The sequence below is a fragment of the Lissotriton helveticus genome, chromosome 7, assembly GCF_964261635.1.
Source record: "Lissotriton helveticus chromosome 7, aLisHel1.1, whole genome shotgun sequence".
Lineage (NCBI taxonomy): Eukaryota > Metazoa > Chordata > Amphibia > Caudata > Salamandridae > Lissotriton > Lissotriton helveticus.
In genome coordinates, this window is record NC_136068.1 from 550,856,611 (window position 1) to 550,883,293 (window position 26,683).

Below are 26,683 nucleotides of genomic sequence, written 5' to 3' on the forward strand. Positions count from 1 at the left end.
TATGTCATACCATTAATATATATTGTATTATTTTTAAAATAAAATGTATTTAAAATAATAATGTAATAAAACACATTTAAAAATGATAACATATGAATTTACATATCATTAAAATAATTAACAAATGTGCCCATTTTGAAAATCTTCCCACCCTTATCCCCTAACAAATGAAGACCCTGCTACTGAAAAAGTATACAACCATTATTTATATATATATTAATACAACTAAAATTACAAATGTCAACAAAATCATAATTAATACATTATCCTACTAAAACACAAATAAACAAAAAAATAACATATAGAATCTAACACACTACAGTGAATTACATAGTAATTAAAACTTACAAACAATATTACATATAACAATATTTTCTACATCAATATTTCTTACAAAGATATTGAAAACAACACTAAAAATGACACTTTTACCTTCAATATTCCGGTCAACAATATTTTTTACATTCCAATATTCTTGATACAATATTTGTTTACGATATTTTATCCAAACACTTTCTGTGACATGACATTGATAGCTTGTAACTCTTTTGGTGCAGGGACACAAAGCTCATGATGCAGGCAGACCTGAAAGGAGGAACAATGAAAAAGCAGTCTGTAAGGTGTACGCACCCTTCTCTCAGTACGTTATGTTTAAACAAGGTTAACCCAAATATAGTCACTGGGACCTGGGTGGATAATTGTTATAAATAGAGGGGTCCCGGACTGGGAAAGAGAAAATGTTGGAGAAGTTAGAGACAATATATAGCATAAAAAAGAAGAAAAGAAACAAATCTAAAGTACAATGTTTTTATTCACAATGTACTGCACACCTTATTACTGGTTGTATGGTATATATTCAGAAATGGTTTCCTTTTTAAGAATAAATGTGCCCAGAAGTACAAAGGAGAAAAAGGGAAGGTGAAAGGGGTAGTGATGTGGAGGGGTTCGGGAAAAAGATAAAAAAATAATACAAACTTCATTCAGGTGACAAATAAATCCAAATTTTTCTTTTTTTGAAAATACAATTTTAAAGTAGTCCCCTGATAAGGGGCCACATTAACCTGCAAAAGTCAACTCAAATGTTTCAAAACCAGGCTTCTATTACAGTCGTACACATCCTGCTAGCGGTAGAAGCTGGTATCTAAGGTGTAGCCAGTCTACGTTTCGACCCTGTTTCTTGTAGGGGTGGTTTCCCTTACGATGCGGGTCTTCATCAGGACAAAGAGGGACGGGGATTGGGAGTGGGCAAACCTCCTCGTAGTTGGAAAAAAGTCCTTGTAAATATCCAAAGTGGACCGTGTCTGTCCGTTACTATCTGTATCTTATGGAAGTAGAGACACGTGAAGAAGGACTTGACTAGGCGTAAAAACCGGCAGCAAAGGCTGGCGTCACAGTGCGGATTCGTTATCCATTATGTGTAAATCCGTGCAGAGGCTCCGTAGCATTTGCTGCCCTGCTACAGACCCTCTACGTGGATTTGTCCTATATTTTCTGGTAAAGAATCACACAAAATAGATACCGGTCCTCAGCCACGGCCCTCCAGTTGAGACGCGAGCCTTTGCTGCCGCCCTTCACGATCATCATACTAATCAATGCGGTGTCCATATGACCTCAGGGGAAGGCACTTATATACAGTCAAGGTGTCAGGCAGAGATCAACAACAAATTCGAGTCCAGGCCCACTTGCCACTGGTCAACTACACACTTCAGGGAAAAGGAGTCTTGCAGCTAGTGTGTGCTACTGTAGCAACATTGAAGGTCATTAAACAGAGCCTTAGTGTCCACTTCTTTGTCCTAGGTGCGAGAGTAGGTCCAACCCTTCAGAGCTCCTCTCAGGTCACAGACAACAGGTCCAGTCATCTTCTGTTCTTCTGCAGGTCAAGAAAGGGTTCTAACAAAGGTTCCACATTTATGTGAGGCAACAGCTAGTAGAATGTCCACTCCCTAACCAATGGGGTAAAAGTTCTCAGGAGCTCCGTAAATCCCTACAACAAAGAACAAAACAATGCCTCTCACTCTCAGAATCTTCTTGTGTAGAGACTCTTTGCTTTCCAGACATGTGGGCAACATATTGAGCAGTCCCCTCCTTTCACTAATTCAAAGCTGGGTCTGGAGCAGCTTTCCTCCAACTGGGTTAGGTTCCTTTCCAGGTGTCACCAAATATTTACTTTTGACTGAAAAATTAAGTTATATGTACAAACCATTTTTTGAGGTTGCGAGGTTCACAGAATCAGGCCATTTGAGAACCAAAAATGCTTTTTGGGATCTACAAAGCCCAAATTAAGTTTCAGTAACTTCTTATCAAGTCACAATTTGAGTTTTGTGATTTAATATTTAAAAGGGTGTGTTGGGCACATCCCTTCCTAATACTGAATCTGAACATTATTTACAAATGTTTGCTGTTGAAATGCAGTCGCAAAACATTTGCAATTAACCACCATTTAAAAAATTGTAGTACCCCATTTACAAATCGGAAGTGGTTCTCAAGGGACTCCTTCTGCTTTGAGAGTGGTTGGTAAAATATTTGTTAAGAGCAGGCAGGGGTCCAACAAACCATTGCCTACTCTTCAAAAATGACACTTCCATGTTTCGTTTTTTTCTTAAACGCATCCTGTTCTCCTTTAAGGAAAACAGTCTGTGTTTGAAACAAAAAATATATTTATTCAAAAGAAACCACAGACATGGTGGTCTGCTGACACCAGCAGGCCACCATCACTGTGACAGCTACAATTCCTAATGGCTCGCAAATTGTGACCTACCACATTAAAAGTCATGAGGTAGGTCTGTTTGTAACGCACTAAAAAGTGCTAGAAATAACAATTTCCTAATTGTGATTCACAGGAAATTGTAATTAGGAAATCGCTATTTATCACTTTTAAACATCTACCCCTAAGTTCCTGCCCCCCCCAATTGATCTTACTGCGAGGGAAATAAAACACCTCCCTACTCTCAGTTCATTGTCTCTGCTCTGGGAGCAGTTTTCATACCTCTTTCACACCTCACCCATGCCAAGTGCAGAACGGGCAGTGCTGGAGAGCTCATGCAATTTAGTCTCTGGCATCTTCAGGCAGGGTAAAGGTAACATTATAGAAGTTGCATTTCCCATATAGTTAATAGAAATCTGACTTTACCATTAGATTGTGTTTTGGTTAAATATAAAAATATGTCTTGAATGGCATCTGTAACTCATACAGGGCAGAAGTTAATCGTTTAAAACTACACTTTGTATTTTCCTCTGTCTCAGTTACAGCCTGACCATTGACAATGTCATTTTGAACCTAATCAGTGGAAGAACATGCCATTTCTAATGTCACACATGTTCTACTATTTAATATTAAGCACCCGACCATGTGGACATCAAGGTGTGCTTAGAGGGTGACTGATTTATTATTTAGAATCAGGTTTTGCCCATCTGTGAAAAGGGTGATTGTGATAGGTATGTTCAGCAGCGCTCAATCTGCTAGAGTAGATGGGGCAGGTTTGCAACAATGCTTCCTTGCTATTGTAATGCATGGCACAATAGGTGCTGCCACAATAGGTGCTACTATGCACAAGTGGCACTTACCTTTCCATACCATAGATGTATTACCTCACCATATATGACCTTATAGGAAAATTAAATACGTTAATTAAGGATAAGCCAATGTAACCATGTTTAAAGCGGGTGCAAAGGCACGTAACATCTGTTTAGAGGGGTTAACCTGCACTGAATTCTATGTCCAGAAAAGTTAAGGTCTAGAAAATGTAAAAACAATCTGGATTGACTATGCAGAAAATGATGATTTCCTATTGCCACAATAATGGAAGCATTATTGCCAGACTAGGTCTGGTTTATGGCTTGTTTTTTATCTGCAAAACATGTGGATGTGCCATGAAGAGTGACCTGTAACACCAAAAGAACAGCTCTCCCACTACATACTGTTGTGCTCACCCTTTATGTTTATATTTGAGCATGGAAAATGGTGATCCACAACACTCTGTCCACCTCAAAGGACATGTCTCAGCCTTTACATATGGCAGGGAAGTGCATTATCCAAAATTACTTTCTTTCTTCCTTTTTTGTACATCATGTATATAATGAAGTTAAGCCACAATATGGGTTTGGCCCTTAGTGATGATGGGACAACTGTTGGTAAAAATTTTTAAATGGTTGTTGCTACTGGGAAAAAAACAAGCACTTTCAAAACATTGATAGCATCTTTGGGTTGGCAGCACAGTACTAGAGAATAAAATGAGAATTTGTTTTAGATTTGTCAACCCTGATGACAAGCACAATAGGATTTCATTCTGCTGGCACAATGTGGCACACTACTGATATGTATCAGGTCTTGTATTTTATGTCAGTGGTTCTGCACCACCAATGTGACAAGAAGAAATGGCATGAGGGAGTAACACAATGATACCATGTTTCTTAACAGAAAGTCACCTGGCCCATTTTATGAGCAGTCTGGGTATCTGTGACAAATATTGCTTATGTCGGAACAGTTAAACAAGACAACAGCGTGTTTGTGTCTGTACTTGGGTATTAGAGAGCCAATAGTATCAAGATTTCAGCTCTCTAAATGGAGTCCCTTGCAGGTTTTAGATTAAATACTATACTTCTAGGAGTGCACACAAGGCACCTTAACAGACATTATTAGACAATAGCATGGTATGTTTTAAATATTCATTGTCAATTAAATGTGTTTTCTTCCCAACTAGATCAGCTATGGTGCAGGACTCTCTATACTGAGTGATAAAATACAGTTTCCATCTTTTCTCCGGACTGTTGAGAATGGAAACTTTTTTGCCCAGGCTTACATCGATCTGTGTCTTCATTTTGGGTGGACGTGGATAGGAATTCTGGCTTCAGACAATGACTTTGGTCTTCAGCATGGCCAGAATCTACTGAAAGACGCTCCTAAGAGTGGCATTTGTGTTGAATTCTATGAAACCTTAGCTACACAGATCACAGAGAAATCATTATCTCATGTGGTCAATGTCATACGGTGGTCTACGTCAAGAGTCATAGTGTGCTTCACCTTTTCTCCCCAGATGATTTCTTTTTTAAGAGTAATCTCTGCTCAGAAAATTGTTGGTAAAGTTTGGATTGCAAGCACAAGTTGGCTTTCTTCAGTATTTTCTCTGAAAGACTTGTGGGAGACTCTACATGGCACTGTGGGATTTGCAGTTTACAGTGGAGAGATTCCAATGTTTAAGGAGTTTCTTTATAGCATCCATCCATCTAAGTTTCCGAATGATATTTATATGAAGCAGTTCTGGGAGCATGCCTTTACTTGTCAATGGCGTGAAGATTTCAATAGAACCATGACTGGAAATGAGATGGATGGAAAGAGAGTTTGCACCCAAACAGAAAAATTGGAAACTCTTGATGAGTCCGCATACGATGTGAATAACTTCAGATATCCTTATAAGGCCTATAATGCCATCTATGCCATAGCACAAGCACTACATGATTTGAAAGCCTGTATACCTATGCATGGCCCTTTTATTAACAGGACCTGTGCAGATTACCCAAGATTTCACCCTTGGCAAGTAAGAACCGTCTACCTATTTACCTGAGTTTGAATGTTTAACTTATTTTACCATGTAGTGTATGTTATTTTCAAAGACCTCTCAACCCTGATAAAACTCTGGACCTTAATACTTAATAGTTGCACATGTACTGAATCAAGAGTGAATTGAATTTGAATGTGAATATCTCTTTTAACAATATCGCCGTTCTGCTAGCTCCAGTTTCTGAAACTGTTCCAATTAAAGCATAGATTTTAATTTGAATTGTTTTGCCTGATTCTCTGCAGGGACTCTCCTCTCATCATAAAGAGGGCACTCCACTTTACCAGACCAAACAGAGGATCGCTCCTCCTCATCACAGAGTGGCTGGGTTAGCGTTCTAACTGCGAGGGCTTGCCTACTTATGGCAGCAGCTGCTCAGATGCACAGCAGCTGCACACAGCGGACGCGCCGCTGGTGCGCCAAATGCAAGACCGTCTGCACCCGTCTGTGCCCGCCCGGGACCAAGGGCCTGGAACCCTGAACGAGTCCACTTAGACCTTACAAGCCAAACAATGTACACTACTGGCAAACTAGAGCAGCTTAGACCTGCCCTGTCTCCACTCTGCATGTACTCCCTTGATGTAGATGAACCTCTTGGAAGCAGAGCGGTTTGTCAAAACTGTTACTATACTCTAGAAACAAGTCCGCACAACCTCCGGACCAAAGAATTCACACAAGGAAATAATGCACAGTGGAAAATAGGCCTTATAAACAGCAGATCCCTCTCAGGTCACAAAATCAAAATTGGACTGCTGCTAGAGGATGAACCTCTTGATGTTCTGTTTATTACAGAAACATGGCTCAAAGAAGGTTAGATGCCAGTAATGATCATGACCCCCCCTCCCATTATGGCATTTGCAGGCAGGACCAGGTGGGAAAAGTAGAAGGTGGGGTAGCCATTATCCATAAAGTGCAGTTCAGCTGCTCCATCACTCCCTTGAGATTAACCAACTGCGATGCCATGCAATTTAGAATAATGCTCGCCCCCACATCCTCTTTCAATGGTATTCTTGCTTACAGGTGCCCAGGAGCATGCATGATGTTTCTAGCATCCCTTCCTGATCTCCTTGGCAGCTTTATTGTAGGGAAAAGCACATTCACAGCTCTGGGTGATTTTAACATCCATCTGGATGTTGTCCTCCAACAGACTTCTATCAGACCTAGAGGCCCTGCAACTTCCCCAGCTTGTGGGCTTTCCCACACATGAAAAGGGCATATTCTCAACCCTATCTTTTCGAATGATCCCAGACTACAGGTGTTTACCCCATTTCAAGTCCTCTGGTCTGACCATTTCTACATCCCTTCTCTGTATGCTAAACCACTCATACAAAAACCTTCAGGGGTTAACATTAATCTAGGACGGAAATGGCCCAGGGTGGCACCTGCAAGTTAGACCAATCATCTAGAGTATAGCACACCCTCTCCATCAGAAGACCTCTACGAGGCCCACAAACAGTGGTCAGATTGGATTTTTAACTCAGTAGACAATTGTTTTCGCTAACCCAGACTGCCCGCCCACTGCAACCGCAAATGCCGTCTGGTTCAATAGCCAGTTAACCTCTCAGAAAAAGCACTGCAAGAAACTCAAAACTCGCAAGGTGCTGGAGGAAATCCTATGCCCCGGACCTTAAGTCACTATATAAAAAAGCCTTCGGACAACATCATGATGACATTAAACTAGCACAGGCACAATTCTATGAGGAGAGGATTAAGAAAGCCTCCAACTCTCCAAAGAACTATTCAAAATTGTGAAATCACTCACCATGATTGAACAAGGCTCACACTCACATCACCCTTCAAAAGCAAGATGCAATGAGCTTGCCACTTAAAAAAAACCCTGAAAAAACATATACGACTTGCTACACAAGTGCCCCATGGACAACCTCAAAGTGAGACAGGACAGTTCTGGTATGAAGTGCCAACTCCCCAGCCAGGAACAGCCCGGACCTTCATTACCCCCGTTATTAGGTACCATTCCAGCATCTGGGTCACCACTCGATTCCGCTTCTCCCCAAATCTTACTTCAGGGGGGATCCCATCCTCTCCAAATTGGCGTACCTTATCTCGCTATCCCTAAGCAAGGGGATAGTGTCCAAAGAGAGGAAGCATGCCATAGTGAAGCCTCTGCTCAAAAAGCCTCAAATTGATCCTACGCTACTGGGGAATTCTCACTACTACCCATTCTGGGGAAAGTCACTGAGAAACATGTCAATAGCATCATCTATCAGTTCCTGGAGGTGAATAACATCCTACACCAGCCTCAGATGGGGTTTTGCCCAGAACATTGCATAGAGTTGGCCCTCCTAGTGAATACTGAGAAATTGAAAATGATACTCGACCAGGGGAGAGCTGCTGCAATAAAACGTTTGGATCTTAATATGGCTTTTGATATCGTGGATCATAAGATCTTAATACATAGACTCAGAGAGATAATGATCCAGGATAAAGCCAATCAATGGCTGGTCGCTTTCCACAGTGACAAATCGTTCCAGTGCATGGAATCGGCCATCCTCTCCTGGCCCCTTACCGAGTACCTCAGGGCTCGGTGCTCAGTCTGACCCTGTTCAACATGTATCTGAGTCCTCTTGCACATATCGTACAGGAGTATGGCTTGTCAATTGCTTCCTACGCTGATGACACTCAGCTTGTGATCTCAGTGTTAGAAGAGATACATTTGAAACATCTTCAGTTGGTACAATACATGGAAAAAATTGCGAATTGGATGGCTAACTGTAGCCTAAAACTGAATGGCGACAAAACGGAGCTGATGTTCCTAGGCAATGAGCCAGAATCGGTTGGCCAAGGGCTTGGGGTCCACCCCCGCTTCTAAGTCATCCATAAAAAAACCTGGGGATGAGGCTTGACCGGAAACTTTCTATGGAAACAGAAGGCAAAAGATTATCAGCAACCTGTTTCGGTATTCTACAGCTGATCAATAAGATCATAGACCTAAACTCAGAACAGGCTCAGGAGACAGTGGTTCAGGCCTTAGTGGTCTCGTGACTGGACTATGGCAATTTCCTGTATCTGGGATCTCCTAAGTATGTGATCAACAGGCTACAGGTTGTCCAAAATGCTGCGGAGAGGATGCTCCTGCAGATCCCCAGACAGGAATCAGTGAGATCCACTCTGTAAAAACTACACTGGCTACCTATGTTTTGCCCCAAACAGCACTCATACAGTCCAGTCCGTGTTTTGTCTGTCGCTGAGAGCAGCTGCTGGTTAGTCGATCCACGAGCCGAGAGCCGAGAGCCGCGAGCTGCCCGCCGCCCGCCGCCCACAGAAACCGCACAGAGACCGCAGAGACCACAGAAACCGTCCCACCCGCCATCCTTCTGTTCGGCGGATACTGGTTGTGGGCACGGAGCGGAGGAAACTAGCGGCTGGGCCAAGAAGCCGGGAGCAAAGCGGCCGAAAGTGGAAAGCGGCTTGCCCCTGATCTCGCCTCACATTAGAGCGAGCCGCACAGCACAGCACCCGCGGAGAAACAGCGGAGAGTGGGGCTTGAGAGGGGCCGAGAGCTAGCCGTCTCCCATCTCCCGTCTCCAGCTTTCACCGCCTTCATCGACTTCATCGCCAGCCAGTCAGCCAGCAAGCCAACCAGCCAGCCAGCCAGCCAGAGGTGAGCCCGAACGACTGCTGAATCTACTGCTGAATCCACTGCTGATTAACCTGGATCTTCGTCTCTGCCATCACTCTGCTTGTTAACCGGCTAACCCCCGACGGCCGCTGCTGCTGCTTCCACCCACTTGCCCGCCTTGCCTGCTCGTTGCCCGCCTTGCTGTCTGTTCCAACTCTTCTGCCGCTTTCCGTGTTGGCGGCGGGTGGGCTCCTGGCGCTCTCCCGGCGTCTGCGAGCTGGGAAGGGCATGGCAGGGTAGGGAGGGGAGCCGGCAGACAGGCTGGGGAGTTGGGAAACCTGCAAGTCAGGGAGCGTGAGAAGCGACGCCTAAATTATACGGTAATCACTAAAGTACTAATGCACTAGAGGAAATTTGAGCTCCATTGGCTACCCGCAACCCTTCCTGGCGACACCCAAGTCCGGAAGGCAAGCTGAAGTACCTTCCCTCTCTGTGGGGGGGTCTATTGATGTGCCAAGGGAAACAGCTATAAGGATCACTTATCAGTCTCACCCCAGCCGTACCTTCTGTGTGCCTGTGTGCCTGCCTGCATTGTCAGCCACACAGGGATCACAGGGATCACAGCTGGAAAACTGCATTAACAGCGCCAACAGATTGCATTGAGGCTTTTGTCTACTCAACTTCGCTTGCCATCCTCTGGTAAATCCTCTAAACCTTGCAAACTCAGGGCCGGACGGGCTCAAAATGAGGTCTGGACGGGATCCGAGGAGGCCCAACGAGCAAAGGAGGATTAAAAAAAAACGCAAACAAACAGCAAAGTCGCTTGAGGAAACTAAAGAGATCCCGCCCGTCAAACTCAAGCCCACGACACAGAGCTCCCTAATCGACATATCATTGGACAAATCCGTTTCAAACAATTCATACCATATGGCCAAAACAGAAAGGAGCATTAAAACAAAAATCTGTCAAACCTCGTTTCAACCTAAAATCTACACAAAGTTCTGTTTCCTAAAAAATGCAGGGGATACCTTATTTTCAAAGATCAAAGAAGTATCCGGTTTACAATCACCTCTCGAACCATCTCAGCTCTCACAGCCCTATCAGTTCAGTGGCATACAGCCCTCAAAGGCTAATGATAACAGCAATGTAAACCCCAGCTTTACACCTAAAATCTCACCTCAAACAACATCAACTCCCCAGAGTAAAAATTGCCAGTCAGGGCAAATTACCACATCTGCGGGAACCACAGCCGGAAGGAAATTGGCCATAGACGCCAACCTAATCCAAGTGCATTGACCAAACAATGCAAAAGATATGTCATCAGGAACACCAGACAATAGTAACATTAAAATCTGCAACAACGCCGAGAGCAACTGCGTGATCAAAGAAAGAAGCCCTGAGGCTATAAGCCGCATCAGAGAAATCAAAAACAAGGAGGGTGATGAAGAGAAGGATCTATCGCTGGTAGCCCTTGGCACTTCTTACAAAGAACAAGAGACAGGAGATAAGTGGACGGCGAGGATACAAAATAAAACAGATAGGCAAGCGAGCCCAGCTTCAGAGGTGATAGAAATATCCTCTTATCTGGGGAAGGAGGAATGGGAAGACCTCATCACTGCATATTCCCAAGACCACAGCAGAAGCAGGACGGCCTCAGACATACGGACCATGACAACTGATGGCCGCCAGGAATATCCAGCGGAAGCAGGCAAGCTAGAGGGGGAACAAAACTGCAAGGGTCCACCAGAAAGTCAAGAAGAAATGCCAAAACATACCAGGCAGGAAAGTGCTTGGCCCAGCCTCCTAAACACAGTACAACTTCTGGTGGAAGCCCTTCACTACTAATCGGAGAAAATGGACATTCAATTAACATTATTAGATACATTAGCCATGTTTGTGGTTGCCATAGATGGGAAGCTGGGCACGCTAAACACGTTTCTCCAAAGCAAATTTGATAATCTTCAAAACGCAAATAGGATCACCAGCAGTGGGTGTGGATGCAGCCCAATCATCGATAAACTGTCTACTCTTCCAACATTACTGACCGACCTGTGCACACAGCTCAAAAGACCTGCTCAGCAAAGCTGTATGCCGGACATGGACACACAAGGACATCTAAAAACAAAAGACACCAAAATTGTTCCCTCCAAACAAACGGAGGTTATTGAAAAAGGAACATTTGGTGAAGAATTTGATACTGCAAGAAATACTGAACTGCCGGGGGTAGGCACACAAGGACATCCCAAAACGAAAGATCTACCCAAAAGGATCGAGGCCAACGAAATTGGACCAACGGTCCCCTCACTCACGGATACAATGGACGAAGACAACATTGATTTAAAAATGAACGCCAAACAGAGGCGAGCAAAAAAACGTAAAGGTAGGAAATATTAGCTTTGCTCAAAACACGAAGGATTTACGCAACTTTTTGGGCGATCTATTGCTGCAGAGCAAATCACCCCCCAACCTGGGGGAGAGACAAGAACATCCAAAACCCCAGGGGATGAAATAACATCAAATCAAACTTCCAATGAAAGGGGACATACAACTGTGTGCTTGAAAAAACCATCCATCATCAAATACGAAGAACAAGAAGCCCCTTCTCACCATAGCAAATTCAAATCCTTATGTCCCCAACCATCTGGAAACAGCACAACGCCTACCAATTTTGACCTGTTAAGGGCGCTAAAAAACAACACGAAGCCCAGTTCCAATCCCACGCAAAATATAAAACAAGGAAACACCTTTGGTACAAGGGGTACAAGGGCCGGGAACAAGTCGGGCCCTCTAACCAAAGTCATGGTACAGGATTGATGGATAGCCAACTATTCGCCATCACCCAAGCAATCGCGCCAATACATATACGGACAGATCATACAACATCAGATTTGACACCCGTAAATCTGTCAGACAATACGCACCGCCCCCTGTGGGATGGGGAGAACCTTCCTGCCTTTGATCAGCGAGCTCACGACCAAGCTCCGGGCGGGGCAACCAATATCGACACATATCAGGCAAAAGCAAGACCAACACAATGTGCGGACCTGAAATCATCAACCAACACCTACAACGGAGCTGGGCTACAAATGATCAAGGGAAAGCTCCAGATGCCATATGGTTTAATTCAGATTTCATCTCCAAAGGAAGACATGACATACTTAACAGAGGCAACATACTACGGCTGCTATCCCACATCCCTTCTCTGGCAGACGTGGCAAGCTCAGACCTGGTTTCGATCGAATTCATAGATGAAGAAAGTACGGGTAGGGAAGCAACAAAGGTGACCTGGGCCTTCGGAGCAACATCGCAGAAAATTCTATCTGAAGCTGAGGTATTTAAAATCTGGGGCATCACGATAAAACCATACATAAAGCCAGGATACCCGGACATACTAAATCCAGGAGCTAAGCCGGAGTCGAGGGAAAATGTAAGCAGCCTCAGAACCTCGGTTCTCAGAGGTGCGGTAGGGCCTTGTGGAACAGGCAAAGAGGACCATATCGAAATCACTCGCTGGACCGGAGCCGATAGGGTAGCTCCAACTGAGCTTCCAGATCAAAGATGGATCGTGAGAACCATAAAAAACAATAATTGACAAACCGGCCAAAACCCACGGGAGTACAAGCATGACCAACTGTGCATTTGCTCGTGGAACATTAATGGCCTAGCCACTAAAATTTTAGATCTAGAATTCATATATTATATAAGATCGTTCGACATAGTGGCCCTACAGGAAACATGGCTCGCTGAACCTCCACATCTCCAGGGGTACCTACGCTTCTTCTCAAGCGCCGAAAGGACAGCTAATTATGAGCACCTGAAAGGCGGACTAGCAATATACATAGCAACTACAAGTTTTGTAACGGTAGAAGAAATCGGGCCCTCTTCGGCAGCAGCCCTGGCAGTTAAGCTGCTTCTAGCAGCGCCGGATTCAGGCAAAGCCGATACTGACTGCATCCTGATTAACTCCTATATCCATCCCAAAAGGAAAAAAAAAGCAGCAAAGCAACTATACAACTTTTTGGAGGAATGCATCACGGGAAGATCAACAACAAACCTTGCACTTACAGGGGATTTTAATCTCAACCTCATGGGAACATCACAAGAAGAGGCAACCATAGCTCAAAACGCAACATGGGACATACCGCCGCAAGGGAAGCTACAAACATCGAAACAAACAAAATTAGGATCCCAGACACTAGAAGAACCGGAACATTTCAATATCAGAGCTCTAAACGGCAGGCTTGTAGGTGACAGCCCGCCAGCTCCAACTTTCCATTCAACAAGAGCAAGCAGTATATTAGACTACACCTTTATTTCATTACCCCTCTTTCACTACACTACCTTGTTCCGAATAGGCAAAAAAACAGACAGTGACCACTGTCCTCAAGAAATTGGTCTGGACATTGTGAGACCCATACTAGAGCGATCAAATGCACCAAAAGAGACGATTCATACAGTCAATTTAAAAAAAATTAAATACTCGGCAGTGATGGGCGAAACTTTTATAGAAAGGGCAAAACAGCACTTTGCGGAGCACACTGGACCAAACGAAATTGTGAAATGGGAACAATTCACAAAAACCTTGTCCAGCTATGCTTCGAAGTCTAACGCACATGCAAAGCTCAGCAATACGGATAACCTGTCTCGAGAGTACAGAGAAAAAATTAAGGAAAAAAAAACATCGATTTATCGTTTAATGAGAGAAATACAGCAGGAACCCAAGGAAAAAGCAAAGCAAAACCATCTACGAATACTGAAAATATCATTAAAAAAGCTGAAATGGGAAGCAAACAAAACAATGGAGGCCAACTTGTGGACAAGACTCAACTCAGATATCAAACAGAATGACGGGGCACGGTTCTGGAAAACCATTTATTCCCTTACACGAACAGCAAATATCGGGGTTTCATCTAACATCACAGAGGAAACATGGGCATTCTACCTTGGCAATCATTTCAATCAAGACTTGCCCAATAACCAGGACCTATCAAAGACTTATATGACAACAGACCACAAAGCCGACAACGCAAAATTAACGCAACTGCACAAAAATATCAAAGACAGTCATAAACTAACCAATCCCTCAAAACTGCAACATAATATCAAACGCCAAATCAAAAAAGGCAGAAGGGAAGGAGCTCCAGGACCAAACGGGATCCCACCAATCCTTTATAAACAAGACGTGGATAGCTGGGCAGCAGCACTCGAACCCCTTTTCCTGGAGATCAGGAACTTCAACATCTTGCCAGGCTCCTGGAAGGGCTCTATCATCACCCCAATATATAAGGCGGCCACAGGGCCCACCCACAAAACTACCGACTAGTGGCCCTAATTGACAATGAGGCGAAGTACTTCCCAGGCATATTGCTGGAGGAGCTACAGGCATGGGCCACAAAAAAATCTTTAATACCGGTCAATCAGACAGGCTTTGTCAAATCAGTGGGCACAATGACCAACATCCTTACTATGGGCATGCTAATAGACAAGGCAGAAACAAAAAAAATGCCCCTACACTTCTGTTACATAGATTACAAAGCTGCTTTTGACCACATTAACCGGAATTTCTTATGGTCAAAACTAAACGGCTGGGGGATCTCAAAACCACTGTTGGACTTGCTGATAAATCTGCACACGGAGACTTGGGTTCAGATAAAGGTGGGGGACGGCTCACTGCTGTCGAGGCGCATACAGACCAACAAGGGTCTTAAGCAGGGCTGCGTCCTGGCCCCCACTCTGTTCAATCTGTACCTAGGTGACCTGGTACCAATCTTGAACAACTGTAACTTTCATGCTCCCAAATTAGGAGGGCTGCACCTACCATGTCTCTTATATGCAGACGATATAGTCCTAATCAGTCACACCAAGGTAGGGCTTCAAAACCTTGTGAAAACGACGCAGAGTTACTCCAAGTCAAACGACCTAACAATAAACCTTGAGAAAACCCTAACAATGACGATTAGCAAAAGTAAAAAGAAATCCCTTTCGTGGTTCTGGAACAACTCTTGTATCAAAGATACGTCGACATACAAATACCTAGGCGTGAAGATTGACGATGGTGGTCGATTCAGTGTGCAAAGATCAAGCATCAGAGGAAAAGGACTTGCACTGGCAATCTCTTTAAAAGCACTGAACAACAAACTTTCTCGCCCTTCTCTAAAACCTCTGATACAAGTTATCCGCGCCAAATTGTTGCCAACAATTACCTACAGGAGCGAGGTGCAGCGAGGCAGAGACGCAACAACACTTGATAGCACGATCACAGCTGCATATAGAATCATCTTCAGTCTTCCCAAGCGAACCTCTCCATCGCAGATTAGGCTGGAGTTTGACATTCAACGACAGCTCCTGGCAAAACAGGGGGCCTACATTTGTTCCTGGGATAAAGTGAGGAAATCCGCACAAGGATCACTGAACGACTATCTATGGAGGGAGCTAGAGCAGCATCCAACCTCACCAGCAGCCAAGTATTTGGCAAACAGTCTTGTAAACACTGGGTTGGAACAGCTCTGGGCCACCTCCACAAACCACACAACGCTCAAAAATTTGGTCAAGAAGTCAATCAAACAACTGTCATGGGTTCAAGACAAAGCTGACTTCTCAAAAAGAACGCACGCTTGGATGATTCTGAACTCGTATTCGGCAAAAGCTCCTCAGAACTATCTGGGCCTGGGCTACGCCAAAACTACCAAAATGTGCTTCCTAAGGTACCGGTTAGGTCTGCTACCCTGCATTCATCATCTTTCACACTGGTTAAAAGAGAAAGCAGACACGCTATGCCGGCTATGTGGCGTTATGCAAGAGGATATGCTACACTTGCTATGCTCCTGCGAGAAACTGCTAGATGAGCGGAAACTCCTGCTGAAGCGCCATTTTATCCGATACGGGACACGCACATGAAGGAGTGCAGTTCTCACCTGTTTTTCATCTCAGGACCCCCAGCTGAGCTGCAGCCTGGTACAATTTATAAAGGCAGTGGAAAAAAAATTGCCCAGAACCGATTTTTAAACCGCTTTTAAAATAAAAACTATTTCCACTGCCAAAGTACTTTTTGCATGAAAAATTAAAGGACAATACACCTTATTACCAGTACGAACAGAACAGCAATGTCCACGCTATGTCGGTTTTAAATTATATCTCATTTTATATTTTTGTTTTTATATATTCTTCTTTTGTATTGCATTGGTTTTAACTAACTGTGCTAATAAATACTTACTTACTTACTTACACTGGCTACCTATTCAATCTGGGGTTAGGTTTAAAACCATCTGCCTGGCCCACAAAGTCATGCAGGGTAAAGGTCCTGCCCTGGTAAAATCCCTCGTCCCCTCAAATGTTCCGAATAGATCCCTGAGGTCCTCATCCAATTTCCTGATGGACATACCAAAGATAAAGAGATCTAGATGGGGTCTGAGATGATTCTCACACCAGGTCCCAAAGTTCTGAAACTCAATGACCTCAGAAGCAAGACTGGCTAAAAACGAATGGTGTTTCAGGAAAAAACGTAAAACTTGGTTATTCCCATTATTCCCTACCTCTACACACCGCCTCCACTCAGTAGCCCTGGGAAGCGCTCAAGTAGCCATGTGCTTTATAAATCCCATAAACATAAACAAAAAATTGAGTTTAGTGTAGTGGGAATACCTCACTAATTGAGGCTACTCTGACCCCACCAAACTTGCATTTTCCCTGATGCTCCACCAGTGTGAACCAATGTCCTACCTGCCTCACACCCATGAGATCAAAGTTGGCCACCCCAAGCTATTTCGGGACGGCAGACTCTCACTTGTGTTATCTGCCTAGAATTAACAGAGGCATGGTAGTCCCATGCAGGGAAATCATTCAATGGCTCGACCCACATGGAGAAACCTCTCTGTATCTCAGGACAGACACACAAAAGGTGCAGTGAGGAAAGCTTGCTAATTGTCTATAGCATTGGCAGTAACTCTGGGTAGCAATTCAACCATTAGTTTTTCCCAGTGTGCTGCTTTAAATAAAGGCCCACCTTATGCAAATCAGTACTGACCCTCCTCCTCGAGGGAGCAGTCCATCAAGAACTGCTAGGTGATGCCCCTTCCAAAAGGGAACACAAGTTAACCCAAAGAAGTTTCAGCCTTCTTGGACCTCATCAGTGAGTTATAATTTGGTTCCTGTGCCACAGCAATCCAAGGCTTAATCTTGGCCACTAAGGGTGTTACTTCAAACACCAAAAAATGTGAAGGGAGGTATGCTTACAAATAGTCTAGACCAATGGCAATTGCTCTGTGCAGTATTCAAACCCATCTGTTTTCACCCACTATGACACTTGGACAGCTGGTGACCATTTTCTTTTCATAAAACTTAGAACTCACTTGACAAAGCTTCAGTGTCTTCATCACAGCTGGGGTAGCAGCAACTCTGCTTATGGCACAGTGATCCCTGCCTACCTAGAGGGCATTTATAGTATCCCTAAATATTGCAAATTATCCTTTACCAGAGGAGGAGTGATGAAGTCCCTGCTGACCATTTGTGACAGCGGTCTCCCCTCCAAGGTCTAAATGCCCCCCACTGTCACTTATAATACTTTATATGTAAAATGGTATAAAGTGAGCATTCATCTGAAGATAGCCGACCAGCAAAGAGCAGGCCCATCCTGCTCTGGATACAAAATCGCTGGTTCTTTCTTTATGTCATACTAAACTAGTCAGACTCTACCCTTCATGTGCCTTGAGATACTTTGTATACGACAAAGGTGCTATGTTTGGCAAAACTGACTGAGGCTACAGAACATTTCTCAATACCCTATCATTACTGACTGACCTCCTCATACAGACAGTTCCCCTTGCATGCTCTGCAGATCCTTTTACATTGAATGGAATCTTCAAATGATACATATTCCTGTTGTGTGATCAATTTTCATTCCTAGGATCTGACATTGTCTGCTAAGAGTTCTCTAGAAGAGAGGTATGCATTTGTGGCAGTTATGCAAGGCTGTGGCATATCTCTGCCAGGGTTTCCATCGGGCCCTGCACAAAAACAGGTATTTTTGTAGGATTGAACTCCCTTGCTTTCCTGATGTGACCAGTGACAGCAGGAGAATGCGCTTGAGTGTATTCTCTTCTTGTTTCTGAGCCAAAATACACCTCAGGGTACTTGATTTTAAAGTTGTCACGTGTGGAATATTGCTCACAACTCAGGCCTTACAACTCATGGGGATCAACCCTTGAAACATGAGCTTCACATTTTGAAATGTTTCAAGTGTCATCGGCATCTGAATACTGATCGACCTCATCACTTGCACAGGGATTGGGGTGTTATTCTTTCCCCTCATCTTGCCACTAAACTATGGAAGAATGAAACCTAATTTGCTGCTCAGCAGCCAGCATTGAAGGCCTATTCTTTTTGCCTCATAAATGTCTGCAACATACACGTATGTCAGAGGATGTCAATATAATGACATCAGAGAAGCACTTTATCAAGGCTCCTTTCTAATTCCTCCCCTCCTGGGTGTGTGTGCAGCCGTTGCCCCTGAGTGGTCTGTTGTACTGACCACTCCTTGCTGCTCTGAAATGTCAGCTTGCTTTCCCTTGTTCCCCAGGCCTGCCCTCCATGGTACATATGCTCGCCATGCCACCTACATGGTACATTGTGCAGCCTCTGCCCTCCCTCCTGCCCTCTGAAGTCAGCGTGCTGCCCCTGGACCAGGACCTGCTCTGCGAGGTCTTCCTTCTGTCCTGCCCTCTCTTCTACCCTACGAGGTCAATTGTACTGCCCTTCGCTACTACCCTTTGAGGTCAGTTTGGTCCTAGTCCTGCTGGCCTGCCATCCATAGTTTTCATATCCTGCAAGTCAGGTGGTTTTCTTTCTTTTTTAAATTATTTTATTGGTACTGCTGTTTTTTTGTTTTTACAGATTTCTTTTGTCCCACCTCAATAAAGATATCATTGAAAGGAGGATCGCTTTGGGACCATGGTACCATATGAAAGAGATTCATGCTCTATCATATGGCTTACTCCATTCCTTGCAGCTAATAATTATTCCAAGGTCCTCTTCACATTACTTCTTGTTGCTCACTAGCATAGGTTAGTTTTGTTGTTAACCCACTTTACTATCTTATCGTTCATCCTATACCAATGTGAAGGACTTTTATATGGGGTTTCTCCCATCTTAACGCTATCTGTGAAGGTTTATGCTTTGTCACATGGCTTTCCCCAATGCATGTGGGTAATACTTTTTCCAAATTCATAATCCCATTACTTCTGGTCTGGAATTTTGCCTTCTATATTAAATTCTGTCAAGTGTTTGTATAATGTTGAGATTGGATTCTTTATTTATTTTTAAAAACAAAATGTTTTATTGAAGTTTTTACCTTAGCATACAGGATATGCACATAACATTGGTATAATGCAGTGATGCTCTTTAATACATTAACACAATACAATCATCAACCATCATAACAATAGGTACATGTCATTGATCAGATGATGTCACATATGTATTTTGCATTACTGTACAATTTCTACAGATTTCAACAGCTCAGATGGTTTGGTGGCTTGTTAAATGTAGGACACAGTTAGAGTCATTTAGAGGCAGCAGCAGACTGAGTTATCAAATAGTCTTTCAGAGGGGCCCAGATATCCACCGGCTTAGATGTCGTCGGTAATTCCTCAGCATATAGTTCTAATTGTTCATGACAATATACAATTTCCTTCACCCAATCGTCAGCTTTCGGAGTGAGTTTACTCTCCCACAAGAAAAGTGCCCTTCTTTTTGCGAGCAGGAGGGCCACTCTCACAAATCGACCAACAACAGTCTTAATATGGGGAACGTATCCAAGGAGGTGTTCTAGGGGCATGTTGCACCACCTTTCCTGTCATAGAGTGTATGGGGTCTATTACTGCCTCCCAATACGTGAACACGAGGTGACACTGCCATGCTAGATGCAGGAAGTCTGCCCCGCCCTGGCCACACCGCCTGCAGATGTCGGAGTCCCTAAGACCCATTTTATGTAACTTGACGGGAGTATAGTACACTTGATGTAGGAACTTTAAATGAATAATTCTCAAATTCCCATTCGGGGTCAGGCGACCAGTCATAGAACATATCTGTTCCCATTCCTTATGAGTGATCAGGGGAGTCAGCAACTCATTCCACCAATCCAGACTTCTATCTGCCCTGTTGGTTGTTTCTTCCTGAACCGCCTTATATCATTTAGTGACAAACTTCTTTTTAGTTGGAGCAACTAGCAGCAGCTGTAGTTGAGATTGGATTCTTATTGTGTAATTCTTACTTCATCCAATTTTCAAATCTGGTCAGGGATTGTGCAGTTCCTTCCTTAATCATAGGATGCAGTCCCCAATTTTAATGTGTCTAAGAGAATCTCTCCTTATCTAGAAGAATATAGTCTTCTGTGACCTTCAAAAGATTTAATCTAACTATTCATAAAAAATGATCTCACAATAACCCATGTATTCTCTCAGCATGACTGAAAGTTTCCTTGTCCATTGCTGAGATAAAATCATAATTAATGCAAATAGGAGTGAACAGAGTGGGAAACATTGTGAGAGACAAACATTGGTTCACTTTATTCATATTACAAGTGTAACCCTAGTTATAGGTGAGGAATACAGACTCCAATGTCTCTGTTGTGTCTTTCACATCCATGAGATTTGCCAAAGAGGTGTATCAGCAATAATATGGTATTTTAGGCACCACTGTTTCACTGTTTCCAGCTCCCACTGTTCCACCATGATTCTAAGCTGTGTGGCCTGAATGTATGATTGGAGCTGCTGCTCTTTATATATATCTTATTCGATATTTTTGGTGTTTTTTGCCTCACCACATGAAAGAGTTAAGTAAGCGATGGTGTCAATTAAAATACAACAGGAGTGTGAGTCATGGATACTTTGAAATAGGCATAGCGCTTCAGGTAGGAGCTTCATCTCAAATACGGCAATCCTGCTGAACCATGGGAAGTGCCTCACCTATATTAGTCATGCCTAGTTTTCTTTATTATTTGGAAGAAATTAAATACTTGTGTGGTGGTGTTAACTGAATACAGAAGAATGCAAAAAAGTTAAAGTTCCGTCAAAATCAGTATGAATTTGTGAAGGGCTTCTATATGTTTAAGACGTGGATGGAGTAAGATTTCTTTCATTTTTGTTATGTTGAATTTAAAGTTAGACATAGGGCCTGATTTCCAGAAATCCAGAAGGAGACCAAGGTACATGCACATATGTTCCTCCCTTCACTTCTCTCAATGGAAATTCTTTTTCAACAACCACTTCTCCTTTGGAATAACTCATACTCACTTTTTTCTTCTTTGTTCTACTCTTTTTTGACGTGTTAGGCTAATCAGGTGGTTCTGCCCATTCATTCTGATACTTGATCGGATCTTCTAATTTTCTAACCATCTACAGTAATTGTACAATAGTTTCCTAAAATGTTTTAGGATTTTGATTTATTAATTTGTTTACAAAAAACTCGGTCTTACTTGATTCATGCTGTCTCTTTTGTTTTAAATCTACTTTTAGTTCCCTACATAATTCCTAAGGTTCTCAAATGATGAATGAGCATGTCTTTCTGCTTCATCACCACTTTCGGCCCACCCTGTGAACACGACAAACTAAACACTTTTCACCTTTCCTTATACTCACCCTTCCTGTTCAGTTCCTGTCTCTCCTGTCTGCACTTGCACATGAGCCCAATTATACAGAAAGTAGTCTCACTTAAGTCAACATACTATCCATAAAATAATCCTCTCCTTGAGAATCACTTTCATTCTTTTCCATCTCATTCTTGTTCTCATTTGTGTCATCTTGTGTTTTCTTTTTATCCAATTCATTGGTAACTACAGGGAAAGCACTTATAGTTTCTACGACTTCCTGTGCAATCTCTCATCCATCTAATGGTTACCAGCTTCACCAACTTGCCATTTTAAAATGTTCTTATGTGCTCTCTCAGTGCCACTTAGGGGCTGATTAGGATGACAGGCGGAGGCATATCCGTTGTGCTGGCGGAAAATGACCTTTTCGTCGGTCCATCAGCAGTCCTTGCGTCTGCCGTATTATGATGGGCATAGATAGCCCATTTTCCCTCCGCTGCGGTGTTTTGGGTTCTGCCAAAAATCTCTGACTGCACCGGTAGTAGACAGAGTCAATAGAGAGGTACCACTGAGCGGAATGCAGTTACGACCGCCGGTCCAATCACGATGCCGCAAACAGTCCAGCACACCGCAGCATAGAATACGGCCATACAGGGATGGAAGTGGCAATAGTGCGGATAGCTCTATGTGTTCCTGACCGCTGGGAAAATGGTGGTCTTTGGCCTTTCTGCAGCAAATCCGACCGCCGTGGACGGATTTTCAGCTTTTTTGGTGGTGAATCCTGGAATCCGACAGCCACGGTATGGAGTTTCAGGCAGTGCATCATAATCTGGCAGCCGGTTTTGCCGCGGTACATGCGGGCAGTACTTTTCCTCTACCAAGGCAGTCGGGATGCTTTTCTGCCCGCCATCCTAATCAGCCCGTTAGTCCCGTTCATTCACAGCATTAAGAATTGCGGAGGTCTAGGCTGTGGCTTCATTTCAAACACTGCACTCCTCTAATGCTCAATATTTTCTAAAGTGTACCATGTACAAAAATATGTAACTTTTTATTGCCAGTAGTGATTGTATTTTATTCTTTATGCCACAAACATGTAAACCATAGTCCAGAAGCATTTTGCTTGCAGGAGGACCAATTCCCCGCAATACTTATACAACCCATCACAGCACGAATTAAAAATTAGACTTGAAATGCAATACATAAACCAAAATAAATAAAACTTTTTTCTGGCTACTAGGATATAGGATTGGAAATCAAACATACCACAGAAAGGGAAGAATATCTTAAGTACTTTCAATTACACCAAAATAAGCTCTTGACCAGTGTTACTTCGCCTTTAGCATTAATTCTTATGCTCAAAAGAAATAAACAATACTAGAAATAAACAAATAGAGAATACTATCCAGATTAAGTCAAACACAGCTAGACTATTAAGGTCTTTATAGAGATTTAACTTATAACCTGACGGGATGCCACATGCCTTATCAGCATACAATCTTAATATATTATCTTGGATTTCCATAAATCTTTGAACTTTACATATATCCAAAAATCCTCAGTATATAAATATCAAAAACGTCACAAAAGCACAATATATTACTTTACATTTTTCTCAAAAGCAAATTTCAAACAACTTCAGCATTTTGCGCAAAACATTACAATACAATGCAGTTTTCGCTCCAAATCATGTTGGAAAACAACACAAATACATTGTCACAATTAGCATTAGGCAACTCACCATGCAAGACAATTCCTTTCACAAATAGCCTTATTTATACTAACGTAATGTATCTCCTGATAACCTTGACTGGTGCACTGGCATTATTCTATGTGATTCTAGGATTGCCTAAGTCCTAACATTTCTTTAGGGAATACATTTTATTAAATGATACAGCAAAATTTGTACGTGCTAATTTGCACTAAAATTTCCACCATTCTTGGCCGCATTCTCCACAAAATATGGCTGAATTCTCCACTAACATTCTGTTTGTGCTTTGTACCAATATATTCAAAAGGCTGAGTAAGAGGATCAGGTACATTTGAGTTCTTAAGGATGGGACCCTTAGTGCATAAAAAAAACATTGCAGGACAAACTTCACAGCCAAAACCATAAAGGTTAATTTAAAAATTAAGAATAATTTCAGATAGTAAAAAGTCATTAGTAATATTCAAATCAGCACCAATTATGCATAAAAAATAAGCAAATTGTGAGAGGTCAAAAAATTCTAAGAACAGTCTGGCATGGGGACATGCTCAGTAGAAGTCTTAGGAAAGTCACGGATAACAATCTGACATAGTGACTACTTAATATAGGAGCAATTAAAAGTCTGAAAATTATATTTTTAGCTTCAGAGGAATGACAGAGAAGGCTCTTGGCATAGAATGAGGTGGTACCATATGGCTTTATTAACTAAGATACATGGCATGAACCCATCGATCTTGCAGAAATTGTGTTATATAAAACAGGCTACTTTAGAGATTACCTAAATATTTATTATTTATTTATTACTATTCAAACTCCAGTGAGTGAAACAGTAGGAAAAATGTTGGATACCGGAGGGGTAAAAATTACTATTCCTACTCCAGTGAGTGCAACAGTAGGAAAAGTGTTGTATAGCGTAGGGGTACAAATTACTATTCCCATTCCAATATTCTCATTTCAGTCAGTTCAAAATTAAAAACAAACAAAATATTAACAACAATATACATATTTAAAAAACCAAATACATTAAAAATATATAAATATGTTACAAATTCAAATGCAAATATATTTAATATTAAATAAAAAAACATATTATAATGTTAAATACATATAATAAATACGTACAAATATTATATTTCCAAACAAGTTAATATTTTTTTCAATATTATTTAGAAAAAAAACATTACTTATTACACAGATTTACCTTTTTATATCTCACCCTGTAACACCACACAATTCACAACCAATATCTAAATTTAAAAACAAATTTACTTCCTCAACTAACATAATCAATTACCAATTAAAGAAATAATATTAATTAAAAAACAAATTAAAAGACATAAAATTATCTAACTTTCCAAACTTTACCCCTAAAATTCCCACAACCCACAGCTAAAATGAAATTGTACAAAAATTAACTATACAATTAAAACTTATTTTTAAATAAAAAAACTAATAGTACTTAACAACTAGGTATAAAGTAAGTGACATTTATTTACTCCCCTCACTGTACCCCTAGAACAATAAAAAAACACACAGAAAAAGCATATAAACAAATACCCTAATTAAATATAAAGTCATTATTATTAATTATCGACTAATTTTTAATTAATTAAACAAAACTTACTTTCTACCCTTTAACCCTATAAACCCCACAACCCACACATTACATTAATTACACAAATTCCATATTTAATTCTTTTCAAATAATTATTTAATTAATATTGTTTAACAGCTAATTATTAATTAATTAAACATAAATAACTTCCCATCCTTTACCCCATAAACCCCACAACCCCACCTACAAAAATCACATAATTACCATAATTATCAGTTAATTAGTTAATATAAATTAACAACTGATTAATGAATAATTAACCACATTCACATCCCACCTTTACCCAAAACACCACACAAACCGCACCTCAAATTAATGACACAAATTCTGAAATTTATGTTCTATCTATTAATTATTAATAATTAGGAACCAATTATTAATTAATTAAAAATAAATGATTTCCCACCCTTTACCCCATAAACCCAACATACCACACCTAAATAAAACACACAATTACCCTAATTAATTATCTATTAATTAGTTAACATAAATTAACAACCAATTATTAATTATTTAAACATAATTTACTTCCCACCTTTAACCCCTATAAACCTCACAACCCACACCTAAAATTAATAAAATAATTTCCATAATTAATTTTCAATCACTTGATTAATATAAATTAACAACTATTTATCAATTAATCAAAAATAAATTACTCGGCGCGCTTAGGGCAAGAAAGCAAAAGGCACACAATTGATGGATGGAATGCAGAATAAATCAAAACATTCACCTCCAGTCAAAGGATCTGGGCTATATCTATCATTCTTTTGCTCACCAAGGATGCTTGTTTCCGGTACACGAAAAATCTGGCTTGGCAGTTCAGGCTGGACTGTTCCCATGAGGCACAGGGTCAAGACTGATTTGCATATAGCTGGGTCTGAACTGAGGTGGCAAAGTGAGCTAAAGAATGATGATGAATTCAACCAAGACCTGGGACGTGGGGTGAGTGTCTGAAAAGTTTCAGAGCTCCATCCATCATCTCCTTTTGTTTGCTTTGTTCGCCCGCCATAAGTTGGCAGGGTATACCCAGACGTGTGTCCCTTGCTCACTGGATTCAAGCTAGTCTGGCTGATGTGGGATGTTACTCCAAAACCGGTTCCAGGATGCTTGTTTCCAGTTCACAGAAGACCGGGCTTGGCAGTTCGGGCTGGACTGTTGCCATGAGGCACAGGGTCAATACTGTTTTGCATATAGTTTGGTCTGAACTGAGGTGGCGAAGTGAGCTAACGAATGATGATGGCTTCAACCCAGATCTGTGACTTGGGGTGAGGGTCTGAAAAGTTTCAGCCCTTCGTCTATCATCTTCGTGTGTATGCTTGCATATACATAGGCACATAGGAGAAACATCAGTAGGCGAAACATATCTTGCTTCGATAGGGCTTGTTACAGTGCAAGGCAATTAGGAGCAACAGAAGTAGCAGTATAATTTGAGTCAAGTTAGGTAGATATATCCTGCAGTGCCAGGGCCTCCGGGCAGTCAGGTTCAGTGTGGGTGTTATCATATTTATTGTTCCAATAAAAAGTATGAGGGCCACCAGGCACTTCAACTAGGGGTGAGCGGAATTTGCATATTTGCGCAAGGCAAATCTCCGCGAAACGGTAAAAACTTCCCACGATTACACAGAGTTCCGTGAACACCCAGAAT

The 26,683-nt window shown here is 41.9% G+C and overlaps 1 protein-coding gene across 1 annotated transcript in view; it reads left to right on the forward strand.

Annotated features, from left to right (window-relative positions):
- LOC144769171 (extracellular calcium-sensing receptor-like) overlaps positions 1–26,683 on the forward strand; it is a 143,443-nt gene that overhangs the window by 4,172 nt on the left and 112,588 nt on the right. The window contains exon 2 of the mRNA XM_078653187.1: positions 4,701–5,534. Within this exon, the coding sequence (XP_078509313.1) occupies positions 4,701–5,534 (834 nt within the window). The remainder of the gene's footprint in view (positions 1–4,700; positions 5,535–26,683) is intronic.